The sequence below is a fragment of the Myxine glutinosa genome, chromosome 1, assembly GCF_964187855.1.
Source record: "Myxine glutinosa chromosome 1, kmMyxGlut1.1, whole genome shotgun sequence".
NCBI lineage: Eukaryota > Metazoa > Chordata > Myxini > Myxiniformes > Myxinidae > Myxine > Myxine glutinosa.
The window spans coordinates 295034151-295054043 of record NC_136261.1 but is presented as its reverse complement, the minus strand read 5'-3'; the positions used below and the strand labels follow the sequence as shown (position 1 = coordinate 295054043).

The 19893-nt window shown below is 43.2% G+C and overlaps 1 protein-coding gene across 2 annotated transcripts in view; it reads right to left on the bottom strand.

Moving 5' to 3' along the window:
- Positions 1 to 1850: 1850 nt before the first annotated feature.
- Positions 1851 to 19893, bottom strand: part of STRIP1 (striatin interacting protein 1) — an 80996-nt gene continuing 62953 nt past the window's right edge. The window contains exons 16-21 of one of the 2 annotated variants that reach the window (XM_068134540.2): positions 18574 to 18700; positions 18175 to 18275; positions 17916 to 17982; positions 4723 to 4827; positions 4407 to 4611; positions 1851 to 2366 (exon numbers count right to left, since the gene is read on the bottom strand). In XM_068134540.2, coding sequence (XP_067990641.2) covers positions 2116 to 2366; positions 4407 to 4611; positions 4723 to 4827; positions 17916 to 17982; positions 18175 to 18275; positions 18574 to 18700 — 856 coding nt within the window. In that variant the 3' untranslated portion in view covers positions 1851 to 2115. The remainder of the gene's footprint in view (positions 2367 to 4406; positions 4612 to 4722; positions 4828 to 17915; positions 17983 to 18174; positions 18276 to 18573; positions 18701 to 19893) is intronic. The other variant, XM_068134547.2, reaches the window with a different exon arrangement.

Here is a 19893-nt window from a genome sequence, read left to right as displayed (position 1 = left end):
GCTGTTTCTTGACATCAAACACTTCGACATCACACGATAAACCAAAATGGGCACTCGGTAGAGGGCATACCAACACCAAGCTGAACAGTTTACGTTTTGCATTCAACCGATCGGCCGGATCTGGATCCGGACCCGAACCAAAGTAAAATCATTTCATCTGTGTAGCATTCCCAACCTCTTCACCAAATTTCATCCGAATCAATCCACAACGTTTTCAAATATCTTCTTCACAAACAGGCAAATAGACAGACTAACAGAGAAGCAAGTTATTTCTGTTTTATCATGTACCATGTCAGAGCGTTGGTGCTGCTGACAGTTACAAAGATACAATTCTGGTCGGGTCGCCAATCCGGCTAAGTAATTTGTTCAGGGTTCCGGCGATAGCTCAACTACTCTTCAAAGAAGACCTTTAAGCTCTACCAACTAATGCCAGCAGATGGGGCACCCAGTCTAACGTCCATCTGAGTGACGGCACACACATTGATGACATACTGCCTGTGAAACACAGGGATGACAGTTTATAGCTGGGTCAGGATTTGAACCCAGGCTAGATATCTTCAAGGTGAGTGCACCTAACCTCTCAGACATCCTATATTTATGATATGAATTGGAAATACTCTATTGTGTACAGTGCTAGACAAATAACCAGTGTGTAAGAAATAAGTGAAATGCAAGTATCACAAGTATGTGTTTCAGTCGATGATCAATTCATACTCTGGGTACCATTTATTACCGAGATTGAAGTATGTGCAAAATTTGATCAAGCAGTTTATATTTTTGTAACTGGACTGGATCAGTCCTTTATCGTGTGCACATCTATTGTACAAGTTTTACCATCACGTGTGGTATTTACCTGTGGTAACGATTACCATTGCAAGGGATAATCCACTATGCGTTTTTGGGGTTGGTATCACAATACATCAGACTTTAGTGACCATTGCATGTCACCCTGATCCGTTCAGTGTTCCAACTCTTCCACCAGCCTCGACTTTGCATACAAATTTTTTTAAAACTTATTCAAGATAGTCAACCACATCTCCGGAACCACACCACACCCAAGGGAGCGATAATTTGTTCAGGGTGCAATTTGTCGAGGATTGCTCAATGCACAAGAAAAAGGAAAAGCAATTGGCTACTGGGTGAACGTACAGGGGATGGAGCTCAACTCGTTCAATGTTCAGCAGGCAAAGAAATAGTTTACCAATGCATACAGGCAGTTTCGCTCATTCAACAAAAGTTCAACACAAACCCAAGAGGCATGCTATATACAACACTAGCAGAAGTACCCGGCGTTGCCGGGCGGGGGAGGAAGGGGAGGAAAGGGGGTTCATCACCTTTTCGTTAAATATATGCTGGTGAATATGGCGTTCATCCCGTTTCTGCGTTAAGTGTGATGCCGAACAGGAAGAAGAAGAAGCCGTACTACCAACTTCGTACACTTCCGGAATAGTTTGATTTATTTGTGTTCAAATGTCTGGTGACATTCAAAATTTTGTATTTATTTATGCGAATGTGTACTTGTATATAACTGTCATTAATTTTAAAAAGCTTGGGCACTATCGAGTGATTATTATTTTAAAACTCCCCAAAAACGTTGTTTTTTTTCAATTTTTTTTTTTGCATTTTTTGCCTAAAACACTCCCAGGCACTCACTGATTAACCTCTGAAAGTTTGACGAAGATCCGTTCAGCCATCTCTGAGAAAAATGGCGACACAGACAAACATCTCTCTTATATAGTAGATGTTGGCCAATGTATGACCACGTTTAAGTGACTTGGGGTATTAATATTGAAAATGGCTTTCATTTTTTAAACACAGATCCACGAAATTGGTGGACAAGTCAAACCATCTGCACTGTGAAAATGTCTTTATTGTAATTATCATCAAAAGAATGAAAGACTGTTACGAACAAACAGACAATTGATTATGCCAGATATCAATTAATATTTAGGGACCTGATATCCAGTCTATTGAACAAATTATGTTGACTTTTTTTCCCTTCTGTCATTTTCTTCAATAAAACATGTACAGTTCAAAGTTCAAGAGCCATGTGCATCACCGGAAGCTACTGCCATGACAAGTTGCATGTAAGCCTCTTCTGATTCAGATGACATATCACTGCTGCAGCAACTCCTCCCAACAAATCGGATCAGAGAAAACCTCTCGTTCTAGCCAGCGCTCGTAAGTCACGTTGAACTCCTCGGGCAGGTCGCTTGTGCGGCCTAGGACACTCTGCGCACACGTGTCTACAGCAGAAAACTCCAGGGCTCGTGAACCAGACTCGTATCGCCGCCTGTTGAAACGCTCAACTCCTGCACGAAGAGCACACTCCTCGGCCTGAAAATCCCAAGGGCGTGCATCGATGTCTGAAACGATAGACATAACAAATGCATACTCTGTTAAAGTGAAATTTCCTGTGCAGCATCATCTTTGTGAAGACAAAAAAAAACATTTTTAAAAATTAATAAACGACCAAGACATGTTTGCAAAATCATTATTTTTCTAGACATAAACAAGACCAGCTCAGACCAAGTAATAAGATAAATATTGATGCAATATCCAAAGAAGCTCCAACTTCTCAAACAAGTACTCCAAATTAGAGAGTTCATAGACCACAGTACTGCTAAACTAAAGGGTTTTGAAAGTGCTAAAAGGCGATTTCTGTTCTAGTGTTCAAGTTTATAATTTAATTGAAATAAAATAATGATTTTAAAGGTCGTAGAAAAGAAATTCGGAAGATTACCACCCACCATTGATGCAGTTTCTGATACGCCACCTTATTTAACACGTTACTTTAGTTATTTGTGCCCGTTTGTGTCCTTTATAACATCCTTAAAAACAGTAGATTCCTGTTTGGAATGTTTTTACTTTGTCTGCCAGACAGACAGACAGACAGATAGACAGAAAGAGTTGCAGAGTAAAACTAGAATGGCACTCTTGGACGTCTCGACATCGACCAATATGCCTCTGCCCACATTATTACCTCATAATACATACTTGCACCAACTTTGGTTAAAATCTCATCACTGGTTCACAGATTATTGCGGTAAGAGGATTTTTACCTAACATGACATCTGACCTTTGACCTCATGACCCCAAAACCTAATCAGTTCATCTTTACATCATTATGCATGCCAGTACCAAGTTTGACTTGGATCTATTCAGCTGTTCTCAAGTTATCGTGGTAATGTAAACCTATCACGGACACATGGACGAACGGACGGACAGCCAAATGGACAACCCGAAAACAAAATACCTCCGGCGACCATCGTTGGAGGCATATCATCTCACTCCTCTCTGCGCATGTGCAATCGGGACAAATTCAGAGCCAAAGTACTGCTAACCTACAGTTTCGTTTTTCGATTCATGTTTCGATTAGTGTTCAAAATATAACATTAAATTGAAATCAAGTTGTTCCTCGATCATAAACTGACATTTGTACACAGACAGATTTACATGAACCAATTGTTACCTCCGCCACCAAAGGTGGATGGAGGTTACGTTTTCACACCTGTCTGTCTGCTTGTCTGTCCATTTGTGAACAAGATATCTCAAAAGGTTGTGGACGGATTCGGACGAAATTTGGCAGAGATGTAGCATGTGTGACAAGGACGAAATGATTTATACACTACTCACAATAAGTTGGGGATATTGGCAGGTTCTTCTGTGTGGTTGATTTTGTGTATTAATTATGTTGAAAAAAGTTGTTGGTCCTAATTCTATGGTTATTAATGAGTGTGAAAAAACACAGCATTCTTGATTTCAATACCATAACCCTAACCCCTATAAAAAAAAAAAACCTCACTCCCACCAATATCCCTAACTTATTGTGAGTAGTGTATTTTGGTGAAGATCCGGATTCAGATCCGGCTAGTATAATTTTTTTAAAGTGATTCTTCACCATTGGGAGATAGGGCTAAACAAACATATAGCAGGATATCTCAAAAAGTTATGGATGGATTTGGACGAGACTTGGTGGAGAGGTTGTGCGTGTGAAAAGGACTAATCGTATCGATTTTGGTGAAGATCTGAATATGGATTCGGCTTAAATAGTTATTTAATTTTATAAGTGATTCTTCACCATTGAGAGATTGGGTGAAAAGCGATATATAACATGATATTTTAAAAAGTTATGGACGAGTTATGAATAAACTTGGTGGACGAGTTGGTTAGGTGACAAGAACAAGCCGATTAGATTTTGGTTCAGGTCCGAAACCAGATCCAGCCTATCAGTGGGATACAAAACGTAAACGTAAGCGGAGGTATGCTCTCTTCTAATCCTGCTTTTCACTTTGCGTATGCAGCGTAATTAAGGAGTATATGCCGTTTATGTTCTCTCCCCCAAGATTTTAAACTATCTATTATATGACACGCAGTTGCAGAGCGAAGTTTGCGATTAAACGTACCATTGCCATAAGCCCAGTCATCATTCAGCCGATGTCGCACTTTTTGGTATATTGCAGACATCGTTTTCATGTTGCTTTTCCTCCATTGCCTTCCAAGGTACTTAGTCTGAACCTTCAGAAGTTTTAGGATGTACAGTTGCATCACGGCTTGTTTCACTTTCAGTGCACGCTTGAGAATCGGAGCCGATTTAAACACCACCAGCATCTGTCACATGAAGGGAAAAACAATATCAGTGAATAAGCAGGTTATAAAGAAGCTAATATTCATGGAAAGAAAATTCGTTCAAATGTGACAAAGTTATATAAAGGAACTTGCCATTGTTCTTGAATGCTTCCATTTTGTAAGTTTGTTTAGAATTCTGAGGAGGTTGATGCAGGAAAACAAATTTCGCCAGCAGAACTGGTTGTCATCTCCAGCCTCCTACAAAAAACACGACCAGCAACTAAAGGTATGTGATGTATCTGCCTCTCATGTAGCTGTGGATGACCCCTCTGACAAAATTATACCAATCAAAATGGCCAACCGTAACATATACAAAAAACTAAAAGTGCCAATCCACCAAACACCAAATCCACAAAAACTCACAAATTATCGTTGAAATCGTTAGAAACATGGGGTTTCAGCCAACAATGGCTGGATGGCATGGGGAACAGAGTAGGCATCAATGGTACAGAAAAGTAGGCAAAAAAAGACATTTGAGAGAATTAAAGAAGTTCCAGTACAAGGGAGAGGTTAGCGATAATAAAAGGATCATGGGAAGGAAAGCTAATAGTAAGGGCATTTTATGAGATATTTCACAAATCTGTTAACTAAATTGTTACCAAAAAATTTCTTCACCAATATGTTTGTAAAGGTGTGTAATAACATGTGTTAAAATGTTGAAGTTTAACTCCCGTGGGAAACCCAGAAAAAAAGCTGTTGAATTCGGGTACCGAAAAATTATTTTCGAGAATTTTTATTTTTTAAAATCGGCCCTTAAGTAACTTATGAGGGGTCAAATAAGGGTTTTTCATGATTCTGAGTTGATTGTTAACATTTATATTTTCACTTTTACATTTACACACAAAGTAGCTTTTATTTCACATACATATATAATACTCAAGAGTTATTTCTCAGTCACAATGTCAGAAGTTTCAACAGTCATTGTCTATGTCTTCTTCAGACTCAACAACATCATGACTGCAGTTTCTGCATGTAATGCCATTACAGACTCCACAGGCCGAGATGCACGTGACCCCAACCTTGGAATGACGGGTAGATTTGCCTGCTTTATTATATTCACAGCCTTCAGCCAAATCGGAAGATCAAAGGTCACTATAGCGACCCCAGCGCGCCGTATGCACTCTTTCAGAGTGGTGAAGATGGTGTTGAGGTCATTAGGGTCTCCTTCAATAACTGGGAGGAACTCGATCTGTGTGCTCTGCTTTGCATCATTAGCATGGATTCTCTTCATCCAGCCATTCCAGTTGGAGTGTGGGAACTCAGGATCGTTGGCTTTGATCACCCACCCCGCTGCCCAGAGTGTGTCACCTGGAGTGAGGAGTGGCTGATCATGAGCCAGGGAGGAGGAAAGCTCAGTGAGGGGGAGAAACATGATCGCGTTCGTTCCTATCTGTTTCCTGTTCGTAAATGGAATAATCTTTACTTCAGTTCCTCTCAGGATCTTAGCTTTGTCGAGTGCCTTCAACTTCACCCGGGGGAAAGCTGCTGTTGTCTGTGGATCTGGCAAAGGTGGTGCCGGAGAGGTGACTTCGATCCAACCCATTGAGTGAAAGGGAGTGTTTCCGTGAATAGAGACAATGTTTAAATCTATATTGTCTCCAACAAACTGAGTGACTGCATTGTTTGTTTCCCCAACCTCCATAAAGACCACCTGATCATTACTTGACAATTCACTTTCACTGGCTGGCACTTTGGCTGTCATCACTGATTGATCCTCAAGCGCAGCATCAACCGCAACCTCATCATTGATCTGTTCATCGGTTTCCTCCACAATGGTGTCAAGAGTGCCAGAAGTATCTGGAACATCATCTCCACTCCTACTATTAAGGAAGCAGTATTTGTAGTTTTGTGTCTCCGTGTAAGACTCGGTGTATCCCAGCCGGTGGAACTTGTTGAGCATCCATTTTGACCCAAATCTATGATCAAGTTGTATGGCAAGCCCCATTTGGTGTGGCAATACTCCAGACCGAGGTCGACAGGCCTTAATAAAATTCTGCCCCCAAACGGCAACTCTTTCGTCTGTCTTGACAATCGGTCTCAAGAACATCTGAAGGCTTGCAGGAACAAGTGTCAGCTGACTATCGATGTCAGTCATACTGTGTGTGGTGGGGTATGACTTTGGACCTAAATCAATCAAGGCAATATCATTGGATATGAACTTGAGTGCCGTCTTTATGATCTGAGTCTTCTCATCTCCATGGTCAAGATTAGCATGATGCTCTCGCAGAATATTGTCGGTGCCATCTTTGAGACAGAGTACATCTGCCCTTCTTTCCTGTGTTGTGAAATACAAGGTGTCTTCGTATTTCTCTAGAAGTTTTATCTTTAGCTAATGCTTTGAATAAGAAAGGCTCTTCTCTGGTGACTGATCAAACTCCTGCAGCTTTTCATGGACTTGGTCCATGTTCATTACCCCATGCTCTAATTCTGAGTCTAACCATTCGCAGAATTCAATAAAAACTGCCTCTCGCTCCTCATCAATACTCCTCTGTCCTCTCTTCCTTTTTCCTTCCTCATCAGTCTTGGACAAACTGTCACCTCTCGCAAACATAAGTTTGCATCGCAAATGGTACAGTGTTTCTTCTGCTACCAAGTCGTTGATCCCTTCCAGGCGTCCAGTGACTTCAGTGCCCCAGTCATCCCCGCGACTCCGTGCTGTCTTCAGCAAGCTTGCCTTCAGTGTATCTGCAGTCAAATTATCTGGCACTCTATTTCTTTCTAGCTTGTGCTGGATTATTTTTGTAGAGCTGGGCTGGTTGGTTGCAAAGAATGCATACATCCTTATACAGGAGGTCAACTGACTGATCTTCTAGAACTGCAGCCAGTTGATGAACTGAACTCACAAGTAGTGCGTCTTCTCTTCAACTTTGATGACTCTTTTTCTCTGCCTTCGATGCTTGAGCTGACTTCTTGGTGGTTGCAACAAAGTTGTTGTACAGATCATTTTTACACTTCTGGTGGTACCTCAGTTTTCCTTCCTTTTGAGCCTACTTCACACGTTCCACAACAGTAACATTTTCGACAGTTTCTGCTTGTTTCAATAAAGTTGAGTATCCCTTTGGAGTTGCCTGTATGAGCCTTTCAGCTGGTGTATCCGAGCGTGCACAGATGAAGCAATTGAGCACAGGTGGAGTAACGTCTTCATCCATATTGCTCGACTCCATGTCCTGCAAAGTAGAAAATGAGATATATTTAGAAATTATTTTTCCACAAAGGAGTGTCTGTGGTGAAATATAAATGTTAACAATCAACTCAGAATCATGAAAAACCCTTATTTGACCCCTCATAAGTTACTTAAGGGCCGATTTAAAAAAATAAAAATTCTCGAAAATAATTTTTCGGTACCCGAATTCAACAGCTTTTTTTCTGGGTTTCCCACGGGAGTTGACCTTCAACATTTTAACACATGTTATTACACACCTTTACAAACATATTGGTGAAGAAAATTTTTGGTAACAATTTAGTTAACAGATTTTCATATGTTTCCCTTACTATAAACGACGAGATGGCAGTGAGCTGCAGCTTTGAAGCAGTCGAGAGTAAAGCATGACAGGACAGATGATAAAAGGAGGAAATATCACAAGCAGAGAAAGGTGGAGCAAAGAAAACGAGGTGAGAGCCGATTCTGGCCATTGGAAGGTTAACAAGTGTATTCCTGGATGAGTACGCCCTTCTTGTTGAGATGGGAGGGGGTAGGGGAAAGGGTGGTACTTGATGGCTGAAATTTAGAGGAATCATTACCAGATGAGGGAGAGTAAAAGAGAGCTAGAGAGAAAGAGAGAGAGAACATGTAGCATGAACAAGCCATGCCACCCAGTGTGCAAAATACAGAGGGGCAATGAGCAGTTCACCCATAAACCAGGCAAGATCACCACCAGAAAAAAAAAAACGTGACAAAGTTACTCACATCCAAAATCATAGCCGTGAAAGGTTACATTCTTGCCAACAAAAGTCATATGATACAATGTCCCCATATCTTGCAATCTCACTGAAGTAAAATTACAAAGTTTAATTTGGACTCAAAGTCAAGTTTATGATGTCCAACTGTTACAAAATTACAACTATGCACCGCCATCTTCTTCATATGTTTATTGTTATCATCGTGTGTGCATAGGATGGCAGAGTCTTCTCAGCACGGCTCACTCGCTTTGGACCTAGAGTCCCTAACGACTCAACAACAACCACCTGTGCCTGTGAAGGCTCAGGAGCACATCGGCGGTGCATACGTTCTGATGTGTGATCATAATATTGTTTAAAGGTTCACAGACACAAGCTGGGCACACAAACAGTGCACAAGCTGTTATTCGCTTGCCACGAAGGCCATAAACATGGATCACATGGTCACAAGAATCGGTAGTAAACAAGCCATTTCTGCACTCAGTACATCAAGCGATCTGACTGAAACAAACTCAAGGAAATGAAAGAAAAAGACCATTTCAAACTGGAAAAAAACTACAGCACAATGGAAGGACTGGCTGATCTGCGAGAAAGGTAACAGGAGCCTTCAAATCTACTGCCAAACTCACCACGAGTCACCCAGAATGGCATGACCTGCATGCGAGGTGTTGCATAGATTGACTCTTTCATGCAGTTTCTCAGAGTTAACCGTGACCAAGATTAAAATGTCTAGAACAATATAGCTTCGCTGTACTTAAGTCACAATTGTGATGCCATTGTCTTGGTTGTGTGCAGATCAGAACTGACATAGAATATGCAGCCTTGGTTCCCTCTCCCACAAGCTGAGGAAAAACCCGACAATTAAGTCGAATGGAGGAAATTTTAATGATACGACAGGTGTGTAAACTAACAGCCCCACCTACTCATTGGGTAACGAGGCAGGTGGTGCAATGAGTGGAGTCACTGTGTGTATCAGGTTTGTTAATAGTCATCATATGTCGATGAAGTGACACCGATATTAAAGTGCTAATTTACAAACAGAAATGTTAATCATTTTTTATAAGGCTTGAGCTACTCCAGGTGTTCACATTTTTAAATTCTTCACTGAGACAATATCAATACAAATCCAACATAATGTTGTATTGCTATGATAAGTTACAAAATACGTGCCGAATTTGATTACCCTAAGTAAAATGGGGCTGCCAGGACACTCACTTCTAAGCTGTCTAACCTGTGTTATAATCTCTACCCAACTATAAACTGTCACCCATGTTTCTTCCCTTGGATGGGCGTTAGGCTGGGCGTTCCACTCCCGGAATTAGTTGTGCACGTTAAATATTCCACGGTGTTCTTCATGAAGAGTAGGTGGGCTATCGCCGGCACCATCGCCAACTTCCAAATTCCTGCTCTGAATTCCTGTGTCAGAGTGGTGACGCATCCAGGATTGTAACCATAGCCAAGAAAGTGCTGCAACAGCACTAATGGTCTGTGTAGAGCATGGTTCATGATCTAATCAAAGTAGAAGATCAAGGAAAAAGATGTACGACAGAGCGATTTTATGTGATGTGCAATGCCTGTGCTTGCTTTACTGGATTTCATTATACTAGGACGTGCCCGTACGTGGGTGCCCGTTCCTTGGTGCGGCCCGCGTGACCGTACTATATATATATCTAAAATTATATCCCCCCCCTCTATTTACATGAAATGGTTTGGTCCATTCGCAAAGCCAAAGCGAACGGCTTGCGAGTACGGTGACAATCCCCCCCCTCTATTTACATGAAATGGTTTGGTCCAAAGCGAACGGCTTGCGAGTACGGTGACAATCCCCCCCCTCTATTTACATGAAATGGTTTGGTCCAAAGCGAACGGCTTGCGAGTACGGTGACAATCCCCCCCCTCTATTTACATGAAATGGTTTGGTCCAAAGCGAACGGCTTGCGGAGTTTGGTAAAGAAATCGCCATAGCGTGCACAAACGCGCAGGAAAGCGAAAGAATCGCAAATTAGTTTTAATTAGTTTTAAAACATAGTTTAACGCCAACATAGCGGCAACATAGTTTGCCAACGTGAAATAAATGAATACGCTCTCAAATGTGCCGTCCGAGGCAGAGTCTGTTCGCCACGTTCGGCACACGTGATAACTCTCTGCTCTCTGATTGGTTGAATCGTTTTTTGGACATAGCTCGGTAACTACTTGTCCGATTAATATGAAACCTTGAAAAGGCACATCCTCGGGTCCCCAGCAATATACCTGGCAAGTTTCAAGTATATCGGACCCGTGGTTGTCGAGAAACAGCGGTCACAGACAAACACACAGACATACACACATACACACACACACACACACACACACACACAGAGATTACTGGAATTATAGATAGATGAATGAACCTCCAGAATTCAAATAGTTCCATAAAGGTCAGATTATCTTCACGAGACAGAGGTGTCAGTGTGTGTGAATGCTTCTTCCATATGGAGTTGCTCATTAAAGCACAGAACTCGCAGTCTGCGCAGGCGGCACAAAATAATAAAAATAAGAAAAAAAAGTCGATTTATCCACCGTGAAAGATGAAACGCTGCTTAGATTTCTGACTTTACCCTTTGCCGAAGCAAATGAGATGGGAAAACAAGAAATCAATATAGCTAACTTCATGCAATTTCATGCACATGCCATTCCTTGAATTATTCCTTCTTGATATCCCAGGTTAAATAATCTGATGATTTATGATGGTGATGACGATGATGGTGGTGGTAGAGTGAAGAATGACTGAGATTTATTACTGTAACTAGCGTGACTCGGAGCGATCCGCGCGCCTCACCACACGTCGTTTCAGAGGGATAGGCATCTTTGACCAGGTCTGCGTTCTCAGGGAGTGAGGGATGGCGGGAATGGTGGGTGGGGTTAGTGGTGTTGATGGTGGATTGGGGATCGTGGGGGGAATGGTGGAGGGGCATGGGGTGGATGGTGATGGGGGGGATGGTGGGAGAGAGCGGCCAAAATTGGGTCTTCAGGGACTTTTGGGTCTTCGGGGTCTTTTGGTTCCTCTGGGTCTTTCAGAGTATTTGGGGTATTTTGGTTTTTCGGAGTCTTTAAGGGTCTTTTGGAGCTTCAGGGTATTTTGGGTCTTTGGGGTCTTCAGGATATTTAAGGTATTCTGGGTCTTTAAGGTTCTTTTCGGTATTTGTGGTATTTTTGGGTCTTTGGGATCTTTAAGGGTCTTCAGTGTCTTTTGGGTCTTCACGGTCTTTTGGATTATCTGGGCCTTTAAAGGTATCTTGGGTCTTTGGGGTGTTTTGGGTCTTCAGGGTCTTTTTGGTCTTCAGGGGCTTTTGTGTCTCATGGGTCTCTCTGGGTCTTTAAGGGTTTTTGGGGTATTTTGGTTCTTCAGGGTATTTAAGGGTCTTTTGGGTCTACAGGGTATTTAAGGGTCTTTGGGGTCTTTAGGGTGTTTTGGATCTTTGGGGTGTTTTGGGTCTTCTGGGTATTTTGGGTCTTTAAGGGTATTTTGGATATTCAGGGGTCTTGGTGGTCTTAAGGGTCTTCGTGGTATTTTGGGTCTTTGCAGTCTTTAAGGGTATTTTGGGTATTGGGGGACTTAAAGGGTCGTCAAAGGTCTGAGGGGTCTCAGCAGTCTAAAGTGTCAAAAGGTACATTCCAACAGTATGTAATTAAGAGTTCACAGACTGTGTTTTAGGTGTTAATTTTATTTCAATAAGAACAAGACGTTTTGGGCACAAATAAACATACAAACATACCGTTATGTCGGGGGGTAAAGGAATATCTAGAGCCAGGTAGATCTGTATAGGTAACATGCTTCGACTGTCGCGATAGGGAATCCACCCTGTAATAAGTTCTGTGTTTTAGGCGGTTTGTCGGGATAAGAGTATACCTGTGAACATACAAGGATGTTCGGGTGTTAAATAGTGTAGGGACTAAGATAAACCCCTGTGTGTCAGACCTGGAAATCATTCCTTTGTCCCTTATGGCAACACACTCCTATAAACACTTAGATAGGTCCTTAGTGCACACATTAATTAAATTCCCCTCCCTTACAACGACTTTGGAAAACAGGCAGAAAGCCAGGACGGGGCGCCGCCGATGGGGCCGCAGCCAGCCACACCACCGGCTGGCCTAGCAACCAGCCTCGTGGCAAGGCTGGGAGCCACGCCCAGGAGGATTGTTGATTGGGCAGGGGGAAGGGCGAGCAACACCACAGGCGGGAGGCACCCGGCCAATGAGAGGCAGCCAGCAAAAGAGAACATTGGAGGAGAGTCGACGAAGGTCATAAAAGGGCGCGCTGCACGACATTTTCTCTCTTGGCTCTGGGTTTTCATAGCATGCAGTCGCATTTGCTCTCTGGTCTCTTGCTCCTTCTCTCCCTTTTGGCCCGTTCTTCTTCGCTGGTCTCTTGACGCTGCACGACATATTTTGGTCTCTGCGCTTCTCTTCTTCGTGCTGACGGTTCGCTCTTGGTGTGGAGTGGTGCTTGGAGCGGTGCTCGGCCCTTTGCGGTGCTGTTGGTGCAGGGAGCGAGGGTTGGTGCTGAGCGGGCGGGACCTCGTGGTGTGCAGCGGAGCGAGTCGCATCGGGGCCTGGCGAAGCGTGCTAGCGGACGAAGGGTTTCTTTGCGCCGGAGCTTGGAGCCACGTGTGGGCAAGACGACCAACAGATAAGGCCGCACCCCACATTCCCCGAACACAACGAACGTTTTATTTTCGTAATTCATTCCCTCGTCTCGTATCCGAAACCTGCGTGTGGGGACGTCCCAATTTGGACATTTATTACCGGGGCGTGCTTTTCCTGTCCCGCTATCCTTGTGAATAAACCCTTGTATTATTTTTCTGTATATATCTGAACGCAGTTCCCATGTGGTTTATTTAACAGTTAAGACTGTAGGGTTTTTGCACCGCCCCTCCTTCCCGTGCAATTTTGTGTAGCTTTCCGCCATTGAGTTTTCGCCTCGAGAGCTAAGGCCTTCGCAATCGGCTTCCGTGACCGTCTGATTTTAATCAAAGGCAGCCACACGACAATACGAACAAACATCACCATATACGTTTGCGCTATCATAATAAGATGTGGAATGGCTGTTACTGAAACATAAATCATCATTTTAATTTTTTTTATTTTTGCATACAAGATCGAGGCTCGTGTAAGAGCCAACATTTATCACAAAAAACAAACGGACACATGAAACATGTAATAAAGGGAGCGGGAGACCAGATGGGGAGAGAGAGGGAAGCACACAAGCACAACAACAGGAGAGAACAGGGACATTGTGATATCTGTGGAAAGGAGAGGGCTTGGGGGGTGGTAGGGCAGGATAAGGGGAGGAGGGGTGGGAGAGGTATAAAACAAATGGACACTGCTCGGACTTCCAGGAAAGAAGTCGGTATTTCAAAAAAGTGGATCTGGGTTGAATTAACTGGGGTAGAAAAGATCAAGGTTTTGGATGGGGGAAGATAAGAGATGGTGGCGAACAGCTGTTTTAAAAATCTGGAGGGAGGAGTGGGATTTAAGAGAGTGAGGGAGTTTGATCCTGAGGCGGGAGAAAAGAGGAATGAAAAAGTGAAGGTGGGCAGAGAGTCTTGATTTTGGCAGTTTCACCAGAAGAGGGTTGCTGGCAGATATTGTGCGACCTGAAGAAATATTTGGGGGACAGAGCACAGACAGAGCAGGGGAGCGAGGCCGGAGAGGAGTCGGGAGAAGACAGAAAGACCACAAACCTAACCTGCCTGCGGTGAGCGAGTGAAAGGCCCTCAGAATCAGCTTCATCGCGGGAGATACCAATGATTCTGAAAGCTTTGGTTTCTACAGCGTGAAGCTGAGCGAGGTGTGAGGCAGGAGCAGCAGCCCAGAGAGGAGAGCAGTACTCCATCAAGCTGTGGATGAAAGCGTTGTATGTGGTGAGGAGCTCAGGTGTGCCAAGGAACGACTTCGCACGACGTAGGATGCCCAGTCGGCAACTGGCTTTGGAGGCCAGCTTGGAAATGTGGTTTTCCCAGGTAAGATCATGGCAGATAGTGAGACCCAAAAGCTTGAATAACAGAACTTCTTGGTCAGGATTGTTGAGAAAATAGATGGGAGGGTTGTCCAGACGGTCTTTTCGGAGAGACAAAGTGAGAGTGAGAGATTTGTCAGGATTGAAAGACATGTTCCACTTGTTTGACCAGTTTGTGATTTTGTCCAGGTCTGCGGAGAGTGAGGAGGCTGCAGACTGCCGATCTGAGGGATGACGTATGGAGCGGCAGAGAGTGGAGTCATAAGCAATAGTCAGGGCCCTGAGGGATATTTTGGTTCAAATTCTTCCAAAAGCATCAAATTTGGTGCAGATGTTGCCCATGCCATACTCTTTCGATTTTTGACGGGCGCCAAGGGCGGTATGATCCAGGGACCATACCGGTCCATCCAGCCATGTCACCTGACCTATGACGTCATAATTAGGATATGCATCCAATCACATGGCGTACTATAAGTGGTCAAAGTTCAAAATGAATCGATCGAAAAATGAAGGCAGGGATCCATTTTAAAGGTTTTCATAAAATCCAATATGGCCACCAGGTCACATGACCTATGACGTCATATTTATGACATGTATACAATCATGTATACATGAACCCGGATCATGATCGCACAAAAATTAAACACAAGGATATGGCATACAGTTCATAAAACATCAAAATCCGTACCTTTGTAATTAGACTGATGAACTGCATATGCCTGAAAATTAGGTAATAGACATGTAAATATTTCCTCTAATTGTCAAAAATAAGGTCAGAGTTCGATTACCCAACCCAGAAACATAAAATGGTGAACCTCACGTAAATCTCGACAAAAAACTCAAAAACCGACATGTTTGACTCAAAAATGACCTTTAAGATGACCTTGAGGGTTGACCTTGACCTCGAATCATCAAAATAACATCATAATTGGATCCCTCGACCTTGAAAACCCCTGAAAAATGGTATCTGATTTTCCTCTAATCCGGGTGGTGGCCATTTAGTATTTCGCCAATATGGGGCCCCCAGGGGGGGTCGCCCGTCTTGGCGCCCGTCAAAAATCGAAAGAGTATGGCATGGGCAGCATCTGGGCCAAATTTGGTGCTTTTGGAAGAATTTGAACCAAACGGCCCCAAAATATCCCTAAGGGCCCTGACTACAAAGAGTTATGGAGGAATTTCTAGAGAGTCAGAGAGATCATTGATGAAGAGCAGAAAAAGCAGAGCCCAGAACACTGCCTTAAGAAACTCCAGCCTGAACAGGAAGGGAAGATAAGAGAAATCCATTCAGGGCCACACGTTGACTGCGACCAGTGAGGAAGTCTGCAAGCCATGCTTGAAGGTTTCCATGGATACCATGAGAGGAGAGTTTGGTGAGCAGAGCGGGGTGCCAGACCGTATCGAAGGCATGAGATATGTCAAGGGAGAGAGCTCTGATTTCCTGTTTGGCGTTGAGGACCTCCATCCATTGTTGAGACAGCAGAAGCAGCATGTCCAGAGTAGAGCGACCTGGTCTGAATCCAAATTGATGATCCCAGATTAAGCTGTTGGAGAAAGGAAGGATTTGATGTCAGAAGCGATGATTGATTCCATGACCTTGCTGATTATTGGGAGCAGGCTGATTGGTCTGTAATTGCAAGAATCTGTTTTTGCACATTTTTTGTACAAAGCGGTAATGTTGGCTGATTTCCAAGCAGATGGCAGGTGACCTTGAGCAAAAGAGAGGGTGAAGATAATAGAGAGAGGGAGAGATAGAGCAACAGAGCAGGATTTTAGGACCCGTGGGTTGATGCTGTCTGGTCCAGTTGCAGAATCAGTCGAGGTTTGACAGAAACTTCTCCACCTTGTCTGGAGAGAAGGACACAGGGTCCAGGAGCAGCTGTGTACGACTGGGTAATGTGGGTACAGAGAGAGACGGGTTTGGGACACAAGATTTTGAAGCAAACACAGAGTTTAGGCATTCAGCTTTTTCATGTGCCGAGTTGGCTGTGTAGCCATTTGAGGTAAGGGAGGGGATGGAAGGGGAACAAACACCAGAAACAGATTTGACCAGAGGCCATCAGGATTTGGTGGAGGGAGACAGGTTTGAGAGTTCAGTCTTGAGAGTGGAGAGATTGTTTCCTTGCTCTTCTGGGGCACACACTTCTTCCGGGCTTTGTGAAAGGAACGGAGATAGCTTTCCATTGGTTTGCCTTCCATGAGCAAATTGTTTCAGAGTAACTGCCTCACCACAAGATTCAGTGTACCATGGACAACTGACAACTGAAGGATATGACAACTGAAAATGAGATGGGATAAATCTGTGCATGAGAGAGAGAGAGAGAGAGAGAGAGAGAGAGCAATTTACTTTGGAAGAATTCCCAGGATGAGTTGATGTCAGAGGCAATAGAGATGGGAGACCAGTCCAGATGCTTGATATATTGTGATTACAGGAGTGCAAAGGAGCTGGACTGTAACATTGTGTGCTAAGCGGTGTACAAAACGAATGTTAATGAGAATGGCACACGGTAGAGGATCCGTGTCTGGATTCGGACATGATCTGGATTCGGACATCCTGATCTGGATTCGGACATGAACCAAAATCTAATCGGCTCGTTCTTGTCACCCAACCAACTCGTCCACCAAGTCTAGTCACAACTCATCCATAACTTTTGAAATATGTTATGTATATCGCTTTTCGCTCGGTCTCAATGGTGAAGAATCACTTATAAATTAAATAATTCTTGTACCCGAATCCATGTTCAGATCTTCACCAAAATCTAATCGATTCGTCCTTGTCACACACAACCTCTCCACCAAGTTTCGTCCAAATCTGTCCCCAACGTTTTGAGATATCCTGTTATATATCGTTTTTGGCCCTATCTCCCAATGGTGAAGAATCACTTTAAAAATTGTACTAGCCGGATCCGAATCCGGATCTTCACCAAAATCTAATCCTTTCGTCCTTGCCACATAGACTACGTCACCACCAAATTTCGTCTGAATCCATGCACAACCTTTTGAGATATTTGTTGTTCACAGACAGACAGCCAGACAGGGGTGAAAACATAACCTCCATCCAATCCACCTTGCATAGGTAATTACAATGGCACTCGGTAGAGCACGTACCCCCGCCAGGCTGAACAGTTTACCGTTTGTATTCCACTGATCGTCCGAATCTAGATCCAACCTATCACTAAAATCTAATTGGCTTGTTCTCGTCACCGACCCAACTCATCCACCTAGTTTTATCCGAATCAATCTACAACTTTTTGAGATATCGTATTCACAAACAAATAGGGGCTAATCATTTTCAGTGGAGGGGCGGGCGAAGAAAAACATTAAAAGAGCGAGAGAGATGTGTATATCACTAATGCCATTCATCCAGCTTTTATCATTAAAACAAAGTACGTACCAGACTCTCGGCTGTCAAATCAGGCAGATCATGCACCACAAAGTGCGGAAAATCAAGGTCTGCAATGCTACAACACATGATCAACAGAATCAATCAATAGATTTGAAGATGTATTTATAACTATCTTTTCCAAGATGATCTTAACTTTGCAAAAAACTTGCAAATGACTGAAGTGGTGAAGTAAAAAAAAAAAAGAAGCTTGTAGTATAATGGGAAACACATTACTTCTACTGTGGAATAATCAGCAGTTCTCACGTACCTGTTCTTTGCAGCGATGTATGACATTATGTTCTGGTTGAAGAATTTAAGAATGAGTGGGATGCAATTTGCAAACACGAGGTGTTGAGAGATGTATTCAAACTGCAACAGAAGTTCAGCTCAGTTGGAGTGTTTAGCAAGATTAGGCTTTCTGGTTTACCAAAGGATGGACACACATTTGTTGCAAGTCTTATGCAGTGACCGAAAGTCGCTCCCTTTCGGGTTAGTCTTCCATGACAAGAAAGCAAGCTGCTCGACGGCAACAGTCTGGCCACTTTCAGTGGACAAATAAAGTAAAACTTTGTAAAGTGAGAAAACTCTACGACAGGCCAACTCTCTTTGCAACATTAAAAAAACCCACAAACAACCTAAAATGTAGTCCATGATAAAGATCGCATACCTGATATATGTGGTTTAGCTTAAAATGCTTGAGAAGGAGCAGGAGGAGAGCAGAAATGGCCTTCACAATAATCTCCTTGTGCCTGTTGACGTCCACACCCAACTTCATGCTCTGAAGCACTGTGATGCTGTTGAAGGGAACATGGCACACAATTTTTGATGAACGCATATCAACACCACAAGGCCAATATACATGATGCAATATGACAAGACAAAATGATTGAGATCCATTTGGCCCATCCTTGACACCACACATAAACGGACAGTCATGTATAAGCAGTGAGTGAAACTGAGTTAATTTTAAAGGTGAAATTAATGGGTATTTTAATTTATCGAATATGGTGACTGATTGCTGCCAAGGTACATTGATTGTCGGGATGCGTCTTTGGCTCCTTAAAAGGTAAATGAGGGAAACGTAACGAAATTTTTACAAGACAGCAAACTATTTCTCCATCCAATACCCACAATATACGAGTATTTAATGAATACATTTAAGCACTCCACAATGAATTGAATGCAAAAGTCTGGTCGCCACCATGTCTAGCTCTCCAGGCTGCCAAAATGTACTTTTAACAGGACCAAGCATACAAGATAGCAGGATCAGTGTGAATGAGCAGGGAAAAATGTAGGAAAAAAGCTTCTTCCAACCACCACTGGCAGCATATGCTTTCCCGTGCAGTTGGCATTGCTATACAACGCCCACATTCACAACATACCACCACATCCTCGTTTTGCATGATCAAACTATCATTAACTTCCTCAGAACTTGAAACGGGATTTCTACTCTCTCCAATTCAGATTGACTGTATCTGTTCAAATGAACATGTTAAAATTCCAGAAAACAGAATTGTATGCTTTATAATGTTCAAGAGCATTGGAACGAAACTGGCCGCTCATGACTTTTAGCACAGGATCTTGGTTCCTGCACTTCATTTCTGCAAGCATTTCCAGTGCTGTCATGGAGGATTATTTGCACTTTTTGTGCTTATTGCAAAAAAAAATTAAACAGCATCCAAGGTGTGAAACAGCGGCGTGAAGCTGGGAGGTGTGAAAACATTTTGCTACCTCGGAGACATGCTGAATGGAAAAGGTGGATCAGTCTCGGCAACGGTTGCTAGAGTGAGATGTGCATGGAAGAAGTTTCGGGAACTGAGTGGCGTGCTGACGAGGACGTGAGTGTCGTTGAGCTGAAGGGAAAGGTGTGTGCTCCATGTGTGAGAAGTGATATGATTTATGGGAGCGAGACGTGGGTAATGAACGTAGAGCAGCAACGAAGGCTGGAAAGGGTGGAAATGCGAATGGTTCGGTGGATGTGCGGAGT